The 17,008-nt window shown below is 56.3% G+C and overlaps 1 protein-coding gene and 1 long non-coding RNA gene across 4 annotated transcripts in view; one reads left to right on the top strand and one right to left on the bottom strand.

The window, feature by feature from the left end:
• Positions 1 to 238: 238 nt before the first annotated feature.
• On the bottom strand, positions 239 to 11,371 carry LOC141570634 (uncharacterized). 3 transcript variants are annotated; one of them, XR_012494862.1, is made up of 3 exons: positions 10,714 to 11,371; positions 5,590 to 5,932; positions 239 to 1,134 (listed from the first exon to the last, which is right to left on the bottom strand). It is a non-coding gene; the product is annotated as an uncharacterized LOC141570634 (long non-coding RNA). The 3 variants fall into 3 exon arrangements; XR_012494863.1 differs by having other exon boundaries at positions 10,734 to 11,371; XR_012494864.1 differs by lacking the exon at positions 10,714 to 11,371 and adding an exon at positions 6,518 to 7,810.
• A 218-nt stretch (positions 11,372 to 11,589) lies between these two features.
• The window catches only part of HCN4 (hyperpolarization activated cyclic nucleotide gated potassium channel 4), a 46,138-nt gene continuing 40,719 nt past the window's right edge, over positions 11,590 to 17,008 (top strand). The window contains exon 1 of the mRNA XM_019736043.2: positions 11,590 to 12,745. Coding sequence (XP_019591602.2) covers positions 11,967 to 12,745 — 779 coding nt within the window. The 5' untranslated portion in view covers positions 11,590 to 11,966. The remainder of the gene's footprint in view (positions 12,746 to 17,008) is intronic.

The following is a 17,008-nucleotide window of genomic DNA, read 5'->3' as shown; positions in this document are numbered from 1 at the left end:
GTCCCCAAAGCCACCATTTCCAGGACCCAGGGGGCACCGGGCCCCAAGTAGAGGTGAGGAGTATGGCGTTCTCTACTGCCCAGCGTTCAGACTTGCTGCTAACACCAACAGGACGAACCCAACTCAGAAGGAAGACAGAGGGGACAGACCGGGAGGGCACAAAGGGACTGTATTAGTATCTTACTGCTGCTGTAACAAATGACCACAAACCTGTTGGCTTAAAACAGTACATGTTTATTCTCATACAGTTCCAGAGGAGTGAAGCCTGAGGTCATGGCACTGGGCTGACCTCAAGGTGGCGGCAGCCTGTGTTCCCTGCCACGGCTCTCGGGGAGAGTCATTTCCTTGCCTGTTCCAGCTTCTAGGGCTGTGTTCTTCATGTTCCTTTGCTAGTGGCCTTTTTGCCCATCTTCAAACAGAGCAACATAGCGTCATGCTTCAGTGGTCACATTGCCTTCTTGTCCTGTGTCAAATCTCCCTCTGCCTCCCTTTTATAAGGACGTTAATGATCGTCTTTAGGGCATGCCCGGGTAATCCTAAATAATCTCCCCATTTTCTAGATCCTTAATCACAAAGTCTCTTCAGTCGTGTGAGGTAATGTTCACAGGGTCCAGGATCTTTGGGGACAATTACTCAGACTGCCACAGGGGCTGATGCCTTTCCATCATCTTCCCGAAGGCTCATCTCCTTTCTTCCTAGGCTCCAACCGCCTTCCCATTTTAGACAAATAGATCCATGCATATTTATATATGCAAATAAATGCTGATATTGGGGAGGGGTGTTGTCCATACCAGGGGTGTCAGAGCCCCAACCTGACAAACCAAGTGCTATGCGATGGGGGTCAGACCAGCAATCCTGGGCGTACACAAGTGGGTGGCAGTTTGGTGCCTCAGAGCTAAGTCTCTGAGAAGGGTCAAACCAGGCCTACCAGGTGATCACCAAGAGAGTCACCAGCAAAGAAAGGGCTTGGGCCACCACCTGGCGGGAGCTCCTCTTCTACAGTCCCATGGCTAAGCTTGTGTGTCTCCCTACTAAGTGCTCACAGCAGCAGCACCTTCTTCACATTCCTCACCTCGGCCCTCTTCCATTGTCACCACTGCTGTCCCTTCGCCAACATGCTGGGTTCAGTCAAGGCTGGAAAGAGATGAACATTGGACGTGGATTCAGTCGGCATTGGAAGGGCCTGAGTATAGAGTGCTAGTGTAGGCAGGGCACTGGTCAGAGGGAAGGCTGAGGACGGAATGGTGGCCAGGCCATAAGGCAGTGTAATGGCCAGGTTAGGGAGTTTGGGCTTTATCCTAAGGCCAGTGGAAGTCACTGGAAAGTCTTAAGCAGATGTGGCCGGATTTCATTTTGGAAAACCATTCTGGCTGCGCCATGGAGGCAGGGGGCTAGTTAGGAGGCTGTTGCCATAGCCTAGGCAAGAAATAATCTGGAGTTCTGTCGGCGGACATGGTAAGAAGTAGACATATGTGAGATATTGATGAAGGAGAAAGCAAGACTTTTGAACTGATTGGATGTGGGGAGGGCGGAGGAAGGACTCAGGGGTGATGTCCGTGTTTCTGGCTCCAGCTGCCCGAAGGATGGTGGTGTCATTGATTGAGTGGGAAGAACACAGGTTTTGGGGAGAAGAGTGTGTGCAGTGTGAGGTGCTTGTAAGAAGCCATTGAATAAACAGGTCTGGAGCCCGGGGACAGGTCTGGGCTGAAGGTGTGGATGGCAGCCGAAGCTAAGGGCCTAGGTGAGAGTGTCCGGGGGAGAAAGGTCACACAACAGAAGGAACACCCACAACAAAGTCAGGAATAGCGCCATCAGGTGAGGGTGCCCTCTGCCTCGCCCAAAGGGTACTGAGGACTGGCCAGAGGTGTAGAAAGAAAATCAAGAGTGTGTCCCTGAAGTCAAGGTAAGAGGACATTTTAAAAAGGGGGAAGCGATCGCAGCGGCACATGACACTCAGAAGCCAAGCAAGGAAAGGAATGAAGGGCGGATTGGGTCTCGTGATGGGCAGCGAAACCTGATGGCTGTGGGCTAAAGAACGAGTGTGAGTTGAAAAAAGGAGGCAAGTGAAGCCCCGCCTTTCAAGAAGGTGAGATGTGAAGGGAAGGGGAGACAGGAACAGTTCATTCAAGGAGGACCTTTTTGGATAGGAGAGGTTTGATCAGGTTTCAATGCTCATGTGAAGAATCCTATAGGAAGAGGTTGAAAATCTGGGAGAAGTGGTAACCAGTGGCAGGGGATGGAGACAAAGCAGAGGACAATACAGCGGGATTGCCAGGCAGCCCTGAGGCACATTAGAGGTGACGAATTTGAGGAAGCACCAATCTGTGAAGCTTTGGGATTTTCTCTGCCTGCCTCAGTCAGGCAGCTGTAGCCCGTGAACCTCAGAGAGGGTTGGTGGTTCAGCTGATCCCGGGCTGGAGTTTCCAGGTTGACAAACATAAGAGACCACGAGACAAGTGAGTAGCGGGCTGGAGAGGAAGGTTGAGGAAGGTGGGTCCTGGAGTCTAAGCAGGGAAGGAAGGGATTGAAGCAGGAGACGGATGTCAGACCTTGCTCTACCCTGGTAAAGGGGGTGGGTGTAAAGGGAAGGTGGGGGTGGGGCAGTGGTCGCCGGTGTCAGACTGAGCCCGAATTTCAGCTTGTAAAAGTGGAGCTGATCTAGGTGGTGGCCACGGGAGTGGGGGGCTGAACTTGAGAAGAAGCTCTCTGAGAACCAGTCAGTGCCAAGGTTCCTATGGAGCCGTTTCTAGGACTTAGATGGGGAGGAAGCCAGGTGGGAACTATCTCTGGGTGCAGCCATGAGATGACCACAGTGGGAGCCCTGGAGCAGCAGACGGGTGGAGCAGTTTTACAGGTGGTAGAGGAGCAATGGTCTGAGAGAGGCCACCTCACTTGCTGACCGCGGGGGAGTCTGGGGGAACGAGGACCCCTCCCTCCAGCACAGCCGAGGGGCAGGCCTTCTGTGAAGAGGCTCCTTGAGAAGACAGGGGCCCGGCAGAGAACTTCCCTTCTGAACAAGACTCGAGAAGAATGTTGAGACCAGGGAGTGAGGCCATCAGAGCAGCCGCAGTGAGCACAGTGAGAGGGGAGGACCAGGGCTGCTTGGCCAGAACCATTTGCGACTCATGTGGTCAGAGAGAGCCTGACCGAAAGCTGCCACGACCACCAAAGCCCTGGGAATGGTTAGAGCTATTCTGTGCTCTCCTTGCGCAGAAAATCATAACTGGCTCATCCCCAATTCCCCGCACCAGCCTGGTGCCTGGGGTGGGAGGCAGAGAGGAGATGAGTTCCCCAGATTCCCATGGACTGAAGGAATGCTTCCCGGTTGATCCCAGCCAATTCTAGTAGGAGGACCTTTTTTTACTGAAAAAATTTCTGACTTCGAAACTTCGAAACAATACTGACATGATACGTAGCAGCTGTAACTGAGAAAGTGCCAGTGGTGGGTGAGGGTCAAAGACTGAGCCGGACATAACTGCCTGCCAACCGTGGGAACTCGCGCAGGCTGGTCAACCTCTTTAGCCTCAATTTAATCACCTGTAAAATGGGTATAAACCACCTACCTGACAAGGTTCTAGCAAGGATTACACGAGCTAATCCGTGCTAAGCACTTCATATGGCACCTGGCACAGAGCTAGTAAGTGTTAGTTATCATGGCTATGAATTCAGTTATACTTTAAACAAATTTTTGTTTTATTCAGCACACTAGCACCCACACACAAGGGAAATGGTTGTAGGTATATATGGAAGGTATGTTCCTTATTCAGTCAGCAGCTGTGCTTGGGGAGACTGGAGGTTCAGGGACGCCTGCGATACCTTGGAGTCTCACAGGGACCCTCGGTCAGTCACGTTTGCACCTGTCTCACTCTGTGATCTGACCCCTCCCCAAGGCAGGCAGTACTGAGGAGACTGAGGCCGGGAAGCTTGCCCATGGACACCCAGGAACGCATGGCAGAGCCAGGTGGGAACCAGCCTCACTCATCTCCCTCTCGCACTCTTCCTGTGGCAGCTTCAGCCTGTTGGCATTGCCACAAATGCCTGGGCCTGGCTGGGTCTGGCAGTGTTTGCTGTGTTGCTGCTGTCACCGCCAACTGCTCCGTCGACCGTGGGAGGGTGGGCCTGGACTCCGGGAGCTGTTGTCCCAACGTCGGTTGTGGTTCCAGACTTAGGCATGTTTCTGTCCCCGTCCCTCTTCCAGCCCCTGCCACAGCCCGTCCCAGCCTCTGTGACAGCCCCTGCCACATCTGTCACAGTGTCTGTCACAGTCCCATTAGTCTGTCAGAGCCTGTGTCATAGCTGCTATCACAGCCCCTTTCACACCCTGTCACTGCCCCTATCACGCCTCTCTCACCCTCTCTCTGCCTCTGCCTCTGCTCAGGACTCTGCAGGATGGCCTGTGGGGCACAGCTCTCATTACACAGCGGAACTGTCTCTCTCTGGAAGGCATCCAGCGGACGGCTCATGTAATAGCAGGTTATCTGGATGTGTGGGCTTGTGGGAGGGAGGCTGAGCCATCGGATGGTACAAAATAAACCAGCCAACGGACCCTGGCTGTGGCTCACTCCATGTGCCCACAGGGGCCAGGGGCCCAGATCCCTGCCTCTGGCAGGGTGACTGAGTGGTTTCATGGTATTACTCTAATCTCTACCCCACTGTGAGCTTCCAAGAGCAGGGGCTGTGTCTCATCTTTTCTTGCTCACTCACTACAGAGTGGACTCAGGGCTGGGCTCCCAGGGCCCAATCTGATGGTTGTCCTCAGTCCTAGCTTTACTTAAGTTGGTTTGGTGGCTTCCCATCGCCTCCAGAACGAACCCCCGAGGCTGCAGTCTCCCAGACGGCTCACCCATCTCAGTGCACAGGCATTCACCTCTTTTGCTGACCCTGTGCCCTCTGCCCGGGGTGCGCCAGCTCTCTGCCTCCACTTTCCCAAATCACACATGCCTTCTTCAAAGGCCGATTCAGTCATTGCTATCTCCCCTGCTCACCGATCCTATGCTCTTCCCCCTCCCCCCTCTGCCCTCCAGCTACTTGTCCACATCACATGACCCTTGCCCCCAGCTTCCTGTGTGAGTTTCTGTATGTCTTATTCTTGCCACAGCCTCAGGTACCTGGAGATTAGGGGTGGATCTTATAGCATCAAATAGTAGGTACTCCACAGGTTGGCGAGATAAACACAGGGGTGAATGATCAAATGAATAAAAGGAATGATATAAAATTGGGGGAAGAAGAAAGCGTAGAGGAGTGGGGGAGAGGATGGGCATGGCAGGGAGGACAGCGTGAGCCAGGCTTGGCAGAGGCCCAGAGCTGGAGGGCGGGGAGGCTGTGAGCCCCATCGAGCCCCTGGGCCACCTCAGGTTTCCTGGGAAAGCCCCATCTCCCCAGCTCTCCTCACTACCCGTCCTTCACCCCACACCTTGATCCATTTGCCAAGGCTCTTCCCTCTTCCCTAGGCCATCCAGTCTCTCTCTTTCCCTTCCTAACACCTCCAGCCCAGGCTGTTGAAACCACCTGGGGCCCCTGTCTGAACTCACTTCAGCCCTGATGTATGGTAAATTCCACATTTGGGGCAGAGGAGTCTCTGGTACTTACTTCTTGGCAGCTCTGCTCAGCCAGCACCACGGGGGCCTTCCCCCACTCCAAGTGCCTTGCTCTCCAGCCTGGCTCCAAGTCCAGGTGGCCCAGACGTCCTGGAGCCCCAGCAGGACACAGAGACACAGTCCAGGCCTGGCTGAGCTGTCAGCACATCTTTCTTCTGCTTCCCTGGGAGGAGAGGGGCATGATGTCCCAGCCATCGCCCTGGCAGAGTCCCGAGGGAACAGCCAGGAGTGCAGGATGAGGAGAGCGGAGGAGATCAAGGGCAACGGAGGCAGGGCTGGCCAGGAGATGAAAGGGCTTGGGCTCTGCTGGGCTCCAGGCGCTCACAGGTGTGGTCCTGCATAGAGGCAGGGGATGGAGAAAGGATAATACAGTAGTTCACACTCGCAGATTCTAAAGAAACCAGGCAGATCTGAGAAAAAAGCAGGTGGCAAGCCCAACCAGAAACTAAGCTTTCTCTCACTGCTACCCTGACATTGGTGGAAGAGTAGGCATGTAGGCTCCCAGTGGTTTTTGTAGCCAGAGTCTGGGTGGGAGGGTGTTGGGAGAAAGGGATCAGGAGGACCCAATACTCTCCTTCCATGGGGACAGCAGACTTTCTCCTAGGGCCAGCTTAGGGCAACGGCTTCATGGGCCCCTAAGGTGGGCCCTTACCCTAGCCCTCTCCTCTGGCAATGCTTTGCTTACTCCACTGAGAGAATGCAGCAGGCCTCACCCCTGCCAGGCTGCTCCATTTACTGTTTCCCCCACAACACACACACACACACACACACACACACACACTCACACACACACTCACACACACTCTGCCTAGAAAACCCAGTTCATTTTCCACCTCCTCCAGGAAGCCCACCTTGACTATACTTGGGAGCACCATTGCTCTGAGCTTCTGAACCACTTACTCTGGCCCTTGATTACCAACCTCTGGCATGGTCTTTTGTTGCATCAGTCAGTGAGGGCAAACTCGGGCATCTCTCTGCCTTCCCAGTCTTTATCCATATGTGGCTGTGCTCAGGGGAGGGCACCCAAGGGCTTGGTCAAGACTAGGTGGTTGATTTGTTCTCTCCATACATCTATATCCAGTAGAGCTTTCTCCCTGGGTGCTCCTTCCCTCCCCCTCTAGTTTCTCCATCAGGGCACCTTGGGACAAGAAACCTGAGGGAATGTATCAGCTTCTAATAATGTTCCTTCTCGGGGGCCTGGTCCCCAGGTCAGGACTCCACAGAGCACATCTGCCTCAGAGCACAGCAGACGAGGCACTGGGAGGACCATACCTACATGAAACAGAAAGATGAAGTTGCACCTGTGTGTGGTGGGGGTCTGAACACAGGGTCAAGGGTATGACCTCTGAGTCAGTGCCCTCTGATCCCACTCAGGCAAGTGCCCATCCCAGACAGAAGACAGTCTGCCTTCTGGAGGCTCCGCCAGGACTTATCAGGGGTGGAGAATTCACAGAAAGCAATCCTGTATAGCAAGACATCACTTTGGTCCCAACAGCAATTTTTAAAACCAACATATGACCTAAATCTCCCCGTCCATTGGCTAATGCACTTTTCATTCAATCTTCCATCATTCAGTGTTTATTGAGAACTTAATAGAAATGAGATGCCAAGTTTGGTGCATTCATTTTCTCATTTAGTCTTCACAATAACTTATGAGGTACATAGCATTGAATCCATTTCACACCTGAGGAAGACTGAGGCATACACAGGCAGTAAATGACAGAGAAGTATTCAATTCTACAGCTTTTGTTTGTCTGCCTCATGCTCTATTGTTTATAGCAGGGGCTCCCAGACTTTTGGAATTCACAGACCAATAACATTTCAAAATGATTTTTGGGAACAAAACACAAAACCCTATGCCAACTTTTTTATTTAGCCAAGGACCTAAAAAATACCATCTCCAGCACTATGATTTCATAAAAGGAGCTTTTCAATATGGAAAATGCAGCAAGGATATGATGTTAGACCAGGGGTGTCCAAACTTTTTTCAACGTTTTTTACCAAGGGCCATATGCAGTAAAATACACAAACAGCCGGGCCATTCATTCACTCGAGGTGAAGTATGTATTGCCTCACCTGGTTTATTTAAATAAACTAATATTTTTGGAATTTGCTGCGGGCCAATTAACAATGGATTGCAGTTGGCCCGTGGGCTGCAGTTTGGACACCCCTGTGTTAGACTAAAGAGCCTTCTAAGAAAGGACAATTGGCAACTGTACCCTAAACTATCCTCTCTCCCTCCCTCCCTTCCTCCCTTTCTCTCTTTTTCTTCCTTTCTCTCTCTCCCTCCTTGCCTCCTTCCTTCCTCCCTTCCTCTCTTTCTTTCTTTCATTAAATTTCAAGCAGAACTGGCCAAAGAAAACCTTGGCATCACATGGTATGGGAGGCACTGCCCCACCCCAGAGCTGCCCCTTTAAGCAAGAACAATGCTCTCAGCCTACAAGCAAATAAACTTCCAGAATTTCCCACTGCTCCCCTCTGCCCATCCAGGTCCCCACCAAATAGGGCCTGAGACTGGTATATAATAACCAGCCGCATCCCCACCCATTCCCAGCAGGTCTTCTGAATCTCACTGACATCCCCGTTTTCCTTCCAGGGAAGGAAGCCCATCCTCCCCAGCCCTGTTCTGGGTTTGCATTCCAGGAACACACAGGCCCCCTGCAGCCCTGCAGGAAGCACATCTGTCTCCTGGAGGTACCCAGTCCCCCACCAAAGCTGGGAGCCATAGCTCTCCTTTCTATCTTCAGTCCAGAGGCAAGGCTTTCCCCTTGCTGGAGTTCCCAGGTCCTGTCTATTGTGTTACCAGACTTATCAGAGCAGACCCCAGGAGAGGGCATGGGACCTGGGGGGGGGCAATGGGGAGAGCTCAGACTGGGGGAGGGGGATCCATTCTCTACCTTCTCTCTGCTTCAGCCATGCCAGATTCAGAACCACGTCTCCCTCCCTCACCTGTGCCTGCCCCCATCCCACCTGGTGAGTCAGCTGAGCAGCAGAGGAGAACCTGACATAGGGAGCCCTTGGCTGGAGTTCCAGCTCCACCATTTTTTTGCTGTCTGTGCTTTGGTTCTTTTGCTTGCAAATGGGAGTAAGAATGTTAGGCTGAGCCATGAGAAATTGTAAAAATGTGACCATATTTGGCCCACAAAATTTCATGTGGTTTAACAACTGAAGTGCTGGATACCTGTTTCTCACCCAATAGGACCTCTCCTCCAGGAAGTCCTCCCTAGCTACCCCAAGCTCAGTGAGGTCCCCCTTTTCAAATCTCTCATAGGTTGAGGCATGATTTTGTACACACTTGTTTCCCCTCTGAGTTTCCCCACCCCTTTTCTGAGTCTAGATAAGTCTAGATTCCCCACAACTTGGAGTCCATCAGGGCAAGATCTAGGTCTCCTTCTCTGTCCCCCGAGACTGCTGGCATGCCACAGCTGTCCTCCATTAGGGTTTTCACAAAGAGGAGACAAGGAAAGGCCAGGCCTCATTGGGGGTTACCTCATGCTCACTTTATATAGTGGTCATTTCTGCACCCAAGGGTGGTCCTAGATGGTTCTGAATGGGTGAGGCTAACCAAATGGAGGGTCGAGGAGGTTCTAGAGGTGGGGGAGTGAAAGGGCCCTGACCCCCGTCAGCCTGTAGCAGCAGAATCCCAGGAAGAGAGCCTTGGTCATACCCTCCATCTACTTCAAGGATCCCCTTCGATGGCGTTAGCCAACTTTCGAGGTCCGTCACTCATGCATAGAATTGACATTTATTGATCTGCTCTCTGTCCACCCTTGCTTTACTTCCGAGGTCCCTGAGATGAGTTGGACCCGTCCTGCCCTCGGGAAGCTCAGTCCTGAAGGGCACACACACTACACTGTGTACTCGGTGCTCAGGCTGATGGGAGCTCATGGGACACGGGGGCCAAAAGGGGGGGCATGGCCAAGATTTGAGTGGCCAGGGAAGGGTTCCTTGAGATGGGGACGCTCCTATCATGGGTCCCTGGGAAGCCCCTTGAGGCTGACTTCCTGAAGCTGGGGTAGAAAAGGCTAGCCCCCCACTGGACACAGAAGCCCATAGAAGTGAGTTAAACAGAAGTCTTCCCGCTGTGGCTGGCACACCAGGGCAGGCAGGGCTCAGAGCTGGTGAAGAACACTCCTTCTCAAGGAGACCCAAGGACATTCAAGGATTAGGCCTCCCAGCATCTGTGCAGAGAACTGTCAGCTCAGAGCGGCTCAAAAGTAGAAATGCCAGCTAGCAGTGATGTCATCACCCTAGTCCTTCCCTCCACTCATGGGAGGTCCAGTGGTCCAGTGGGTAAAAGAAAGAAGCCCCTGTCCGGCTACCCAGGACCCATATTGCTTCCAAATTTTCTTCTCTGAATGGGGTGGGGGAGGTGGTCACAAGTGGGCTAAAAATGAGAATAAAAAATCCTTTGAAGAAAAACTTTGTTATTTCTCAGAGAGATGGCAGAGCTAGGGGACCTTACTGTCTCCCTTCTGTCAGACTTCGCTGGGGTTCCACTACAGCACTAACCCAAATTCAACGTTCTCTGGCCAACCCCTTTCCTCTAATGCTCCACCCTCATTTCTGAGCTAATCTGGGATGTTTTCCTGAGAGGATCTGAGTAATGCCTGGGCCATTTTGACAGCCCCCAGGTCAGGGAGAGGGGGTCTGGCAGCCCAGCCTATGGGGATGGGAGGTGTCAAGCTGTCTTAGGGTGTTGGAGAGTAGAGCTGTCTGATATCTCTGGCTGAGCTGGTAGGATTCGTCCATAAGCCTGGAGCCTGCACACGGAGAGAGGGGACACACAGCTGGATCGCCGGCTGGCCTGGGGGTGGAGAGCCCACTCAAACGGATTGGAGGCTGTGCAGCTGCTCGGGGTAGGGGGCCTGCGTGGAGCAGGAACTCCCCTAGTGTTGGTCTACATAGGGGGGGTCACAATCTTGATGAGAACCTAGGGAGAAGGAGGTCCACAGCTAGCCCCAGAGTGCCAGGTCGCTAGAGGAGCCCGCCCGCTGGCTCCCCGCTGCAGCCGGCTAGTCTCGGAACCCCGCGTCGGAACCACCCCGGGAGAGGTGCGTGCGGATGCGGACTCCGCTGCCGTAGCTGCTGCAGGCACATTTCCTCGAAGACTTACCTCGAAGGGCTGGGTCTCACCTGCACGCCCTGTGCGTCGGGAGTTTCCCTCACGTCCTCCTCGCCCAGCCGCTGCGAGTCTCCGCAGGGGAAAGACCTGAGTGGGGAATCGCCCCCGCTCGTTTCACAGGAAAACCCCGGGAGCAGTTCCAACGCAGCGCATTTCCCGGAAACCCCCTCTCCAGGGGCGTTGCGGGAAGGCCCCGGGCTCCGCATCCAGACCACCCGCCCGTCTTCCTGAAGAAGGGTCCAAGACCTAGTTGAAAGCAGAATCTCCAGGGAAAGGCGAGCCCAGAGCTCGGAGGGGAGATCGGGAAGCCCCGCCCCCCAATCTTGGGGTGAGGAATTGGCAACCTAAGCCTGAACCCTAGACTTGGGGCGCGCTCTCAACCCATGGCCAATGAAAGATATTTGAGGGTTTAGGATTAAGAACGCCTCTCACCCCAATCCCTAAGGTCCGGCGAGGGTGTACCCTCGCCCCTCACCGGGAGCGCCCCCTGGCCATCCTCCCGGCCCCCGGCCCGCGTCGCTGCCCCTTTAAGAAGCCCAGGTAGGCAGGCCCGGCTGCGGGAGCCGCTCCTATGGCAACCCGCGAGATGCCGCGGCTTCATGAATATTCCGGGGCGCGGGAGCTGAGCGCTGCCGGAGGGCGCTCTGGGGGAGGCGGCCGCTGATGTAAGCCCGGCGGGCCGCTGGGCTCCACTCGGTTGCGGCGGGAGCCCCGGGACCGGCCGGCTGGCCTCGGCCAGAGGAGGCGAGGAGAGCTCGAGAGTGGCTGACCACAAAGCCGGGGCGGCGGGACAGACGGACAGCCCGCCTGCCCGCGGGACGGACGCCCGGGAGGCGCGCCGGCTGTGCGCTCTGCGCTCCGGAGCAGTTCTCCCGGCGCCGCGGCCCAAGCACCGCTTCTCCCCGCGCCCATTGTTCCCCGCGGGGGCGGGGCGCCTGGAGCCCAGCCGCGCGCCGCGCCCCTGAACGCAGGAGGGAGGAAGGGAGAAAGGGAGGGAGCGCGGGGTCCCCGCGCCCAGCCTGGCTCGGGAGGAGGCGCCGTGCCGCAAGCCCTGGGAGCCGGAGCGGGACTGGGAGCCTCCCGCGCGGCACGCAGCCTGCCCGAGCATGGGCGCCTGAGGCGGCCCGGCGCCGGCGGCGAAGGACGCGTCCCCGCGGGCGGACTGACCCACTGGCGGACCTGGGGCCGGCCCGCGGCGCCGCACCCGTGCCCCTGCCCCGGGCCCGGCCCCCGCCCCTGGCGCCATGGACAAGCTGCCGCCGTCCATGCGCAAGCGGCTCTACAGCCTTCCGCAGCAGGTGGGGGCCAAGGCGTGGATCATGGACGAGGAAGAGGACGCCGAGGAAGAGGGGGCTGGGGGCCGCCAGGACCCCAGCCGCAGGAGCATCCGGCTGCGGCCGCTGCCCTCGCCCTCGCCCTCGGCGGCCGCGGGCGGCACCGAGTCCCGGTGCGCGGCCCTCGGGGCGGCGGACGGCGAGGGGCCCGCCCGCGGCGCGGGCAAGTCCAGCACGAACGGCGACTGCAGGCGCTTCCGCGGGAGCCTGGCTTCGCTGGGCAGCCGGAGCGGCGGCGGAGCGGGGGGCGGCAGCAGTCACGGGCACCTGCATGACTCCGCGGAGGAGCGGCGGCTCATTGCCGAGGGCGACGCGTCCCCCGGCGAGGACAGGACGCCCCTGGGCCTGGCGGGCGAGCCCGAGCGCCCCTGCGCCTCGGCGCAGCCCGCAGCCTCTCCGCCGCCGCCCCAGCAGTCGCCGCAGCCGGCCTCCGCCTCCTGCGAGCAGCCCTCGGTGGACACAGCCATCAAAGTGGAGGGAGGTGCGGCCGCCGGCGACCAAATCCTCCCCGAGGCCGAGGTGCGCCTGGGCCAGGCCGGTTTCATGCAACGCCAGTTCGGGGCCATGCTCCAGCCCGGGGTCAACAAATTCTCCCTGAGGATGTTCGGCAGCCAGAAAGCCGTGGAGCGTGAGCAGGAGAGGGTGAAGTCGGCCGGCTTTTGGATTATCCACCCCTACAGCGACTTCAGGTAAGGAGATCGTGGTGATGTGGTTCTGAGCGGCCGCAGGCATGCTGCTGTTCTCGCTCTGCCTCTGAGCCGGAGTTAACTTACTTTCCCTCCTCACGCTGGGAGCTCAGAGAAGTGGGGCGCCTCTAGGGTCTGCGACACCCCCAGACCTCCTCCTGCTCTGTGCAGGGAACGTTCCTCTGTCCCTGCTCTGGACCTTAGCCCCTTGGGGTCCAGGCCTCATCAGAGGCAGGTTGAAAAGGTATTAGGAGCCTGGCCTAGCCCTGCTGGCAGGCGGGGTACGGCTCTGTCTGCCACCTTGAGCCACACATCCCACCTCCCCCTCCTGGGTGGCAGCCTCAGGGTGGCGATCCTAGAGGCAGCTCCAGGTCATTTAGCCTGCAGAACAGGGCCACGAAGGGCGACAGACCTCTTGGCAGCTGGGCCAGCTCCTTGGGAGCTGACCCTAGCTGTAATTGCTGCCTTCTGGGAAGCTGCAGCTGGGCAGGGAGAGCTGGGTCCCTGGAGGACTCAGGTGACTGGGATGAAAGCCCTCTGCACCTCTTAACCCTGGGCCCAGCCCCTCATGCCAAGTGGTTGGCCAGGTGTGGACATCCCGGGCAGCTGGTAGCCAGGCTAGCAGGGCAGCATGACCTTGCTCACCCTGGTCAGTGAAGATGCCTGGTGCCCCGATGGATGGCAGCTGTCCTGTGACCCCAAGCTTAGCCCAGTGGGCCAAGCTCCAGCAGCTGCTAGGTCTCTCAGGGGTCCCTCCTAAACCCCCAGAGTGAGGGACCCCGCCCCCTGCCCCATCACCTGAGTCAGATGCCACTGCAGAGACACCACTCAGGGCCTGTGGAGGTGTCTGCAAAGAGAGATTGGTGATGGCCTCTGAAGTTGGCATCAGGGGTACCCTTACCTCAGTCAAGGTCTTGGGGTCCCTCAGTGCTCCCCTAGGCTTTCCTCATACACAGGATTGAAGTGAGTGTCTACAAAACAGTCACCCTTTTCAGCTGGGTTTAATTTGTTCTGTCTCTCTGGGCCTTGCCCCCTATTTAGCTCCCTTTCCTGCCTACCCTGCTTGTCTGCCAATATAAATGAGCATTTTGTCAACCCAGAGCCCTTTTTGCAAACTCCAGGGAAGCTAGATTTGTAATGAGAGCAAAGCCATTTTCCATCCAATGGGAGAGATTTCTCGTGCTGGGAATGACCAGTCAGGCAACACTCGATGGCTTAAAATAGGTGATGAACAGAGAGGGCTGTCCTTTTCCTGTCTTCCTTCCTTCCTTCCTTCCTTCCTTCCTTCCTTCCTTCCTTCCTTCCTTCCTTTCTTTCTTCTTTTTTTTGAGGGACTGCTTTTCCTAACTTAATGGCCAGCGTTTCCACTGTCAGAGGACCTGGGAGGCCGGAGGACAGGCTGAGAACACAGCCATAGTCTTCACGTTGTGTGAGCAAATGTGGGACCCTCCCATTAGGAACTGTGGCTGCTTCCCAGTGCCAGGTTCCTAAAGTGTGGCCTCCGCTCTAGTCAGTACTGGGACCTGATGACCTCAGCCTGAGCTAGAGAGGAGTGGGCAGGAACTGTGTCCCCTGCAGCCCTCTGGGTGTCCTGGGTTTCTCCTTCCTCCAGACTCCCTGGTGGGGGTGGCAGGTAGGCTGTGCCAGTGTCAACCACTTGAGATTGTTGGAGGGCCCTCCCTTCCCTTGCTCAGCTTCCCACTGTCTTTGTTGTCTGAAAGCCTCTGTTCAGGGTTCTCATCAGCAGCCTGGGGTCCAGGGTCTGCAAGGGGTCAACCCCAGGCACACCAGCCTCTCCCCACAATAGGCATTGATGGAGCACCGTCGAGGCACGGGGCCATGCCTTTCCAGTCTCCCCTCACCCTGAGTGGTGAAGAGCTAGGACTGGGTTGGTTGCATCCATAGGAACCTCCCCGCCTTCCTGAGCTATCTCTACCCATCTTGGCTTGTCTGTCTGCAGTCCCCCTGCTGCAGAATCTCCCACTAACTGCAGGCCGCCTGGGACATGGCAGAGGGGGAGGGTGGTGGAGATAGGGAGGGGTGGAAGCAGCAAGCTCCATAAATGGGCAACAGGAAAAAGGTCAGACTGGGCTTTGAATATGGGTTTGTGCACAAGCAACAGGGACTGGTAGCTGGAAGCTCACATCCTCTGTGCGCAGCCAGGTCGCTTTCTGGTGCTGGGTGGGGTGTGAGAAAAGAAATCCAAGAAAGACCATCTTGTAAGTGTCTGGAGAGGCAGTGGTCATGCCTCTCCTGCCTCGAGGCCAGAACAGCTGGTCTCATTTCAGAAGGTCCAAGAGGCAAAGGCCTAAGTCTTGTAAGCTTAGAAACCCCACTACTCAATCGGCCTCACCCACTCCCCACCTAGCGTCCCATGCCTCAGTCCCTCAAGTTTCAGCCACTGACCTTGGGCCTCTGTATAGAACCAACCCCACTGCCCAGCTTGGGCTTTACACGAGCTTCTGCAAGCCTTGCTCAGGCCAGTGGGGATTTATTCATCATTTTGATGGGCAGGAAGCATCGATCCAGCAGAATTGGTTTAATAAAGGATCACCAGCAAACCATGATAGATTGAGTTTGTGGTTTGGAGTTCAGAGCTTGCCATCATGGGCTGCTTTGGACATCTCCTGTCCCTGAAGAAGGAAGGTTGGGTTCCTTTTCCAAGGGCCTGAGTGTGCTGTGCCTGAGGGACCCGCATGTTGGCCATGTCCAATGATAGGTTTTTCTTGGCTGCCTCTGCTTCTCCTCATCCCCTTCTGCTCCCCTGCATGTGAGTGCGCGCATGTGCATATACACACACACACACACACTATGCCCTGGCTCCCCCCATGGCTCCTCATGGCTTTACTGGCTTGTCTGTCCTGCCCCTCCCACTCCCCACCTACCTTTCAAAACTTGTATTTGAGGTTTGGTAAGAGAAGAGGTCAGGACACACAGCCCCTTGGGGCATCGTCCCCAGGCTCCCACCACTGCTGGTTGGGCTCTTTGGTCCTGGGTGGGTCCTTCCTTCCACATACGCCATGTGCCGGAAGCAGGGCTTGGCAGTGGGAAGGTGGAACAAGTGAAGCATAGTATCTGCGTGACCCTGTTTTCCCAAGTGGAGAGAAAGGGAGAGAGAAGGAGTGGGCACCCCAAGTGAAGATGTCCCTGGTTTTGTTCCCAGAAGCTGGTCAGGCCTCTAAGCATCAGGCTCAGAGTGTAGAGAGGGGGCTGTCGGCCCGGGTGTGTGTACGTCTCTCTGGGTGTCTGGGGCCTGTGTTCGTGGACGTGGGGCTGGTGCGGAAGTCCCTGTGTGGGATGGGGCTACTCCTGTGCTCCAAACTCTAGCTTGGCCTGAGAACGGAGGCAGGAGTCTTGGCCCCTTCCCTCTCCTAGCCGGCATCTTCTGAAACTGTGAGGAAGGGTCCTAAAGGGTCCTTTTCTTGAGGCAGAGACAGCTGGTCTCCAAAACCATAGAAACTGAGCCAGTGGCCTGGTAGGTCCCAGGGGTGACCTAAAACAGACTTCCTGCGCCTGTACCTGGCCCCAGGTACTGTCAATGCCCAACTCACATCACCTCCTCAGCCCCGTCTACTGTGGGACCCTGCTTGGGTTCTGAGCCTCCAAGTATTCCCACTGAGACAAATGGGAATCCTGTTGCCTAAGGCCATGTTAGACACAAATAGTACAACTGTGGTTACCTGTGGAGGTGAGAGGCTCCATCCAGGGAGCTGGTGGAGAGGGTGGTGCGGTTGTGAGCCACACCGTCCCCGCATGCACCGCTTCCTTCCCCTGGTCCTGGGCAGACCAGCGGACCTTTGTCCTTGGCTCATGCCAGTGCTTGTGAACCTACATCAGAGACCTAACTGAGAACCTGCTGGAAATCACAGAGTATCCAGGAAGATAACATGTACATCTAGACACACAATATGAGCCCCTGAGTGGAAGACCATCTAGGTTGTTGAACCCCACTAGGGGCCGTCCCAGCAGGGAGCCCTGCCCTGGGAGGAGTGGGTGCTAACCTTCCAGAGCTGGCCGTCCTGGGGCCTCCAGCAGGATGGACGTGAAAACGGGCAGTTAGATGCCTGAAGAAGGAATGGTGCTCCGCGGGGGGACCAGCTTCTTTGCTGTCCCCTTGGTCCCACACCCATCTCTCTCCCTTTCCTCTGCAGGAAGGACTGTTCCGGGAGGAGGTGCTAAGGAGGAAGAGGGTAGCAGCCGTGCTCTGGAGCTGGGGGGTTCAGAGGCCCCTCTCTGGGTGGGCCTTCATGGGGGCCATTGTCCAGG

This window comes from Rhinolophus sinicus, linkage group LG03, assembly GCF_036562045.2.
Source record: "Rhinolophus sinicus isolate RSC01 linkage group LG03, ASM3656204v1, whole genome shotgun sequence".
Taxonomy (NCBI): domain Eukaryota; kingdom Metazoa; phylum Chordata; class Mammalia; order Chiroptera; family Rhinolophidae; genus Rhinolophus; species Rhinolophus sinicus.
Note: the sequence above shows the minus strand (reverse complement) of the source record. Positions and strands in the feature narration are given on the sequence as shown.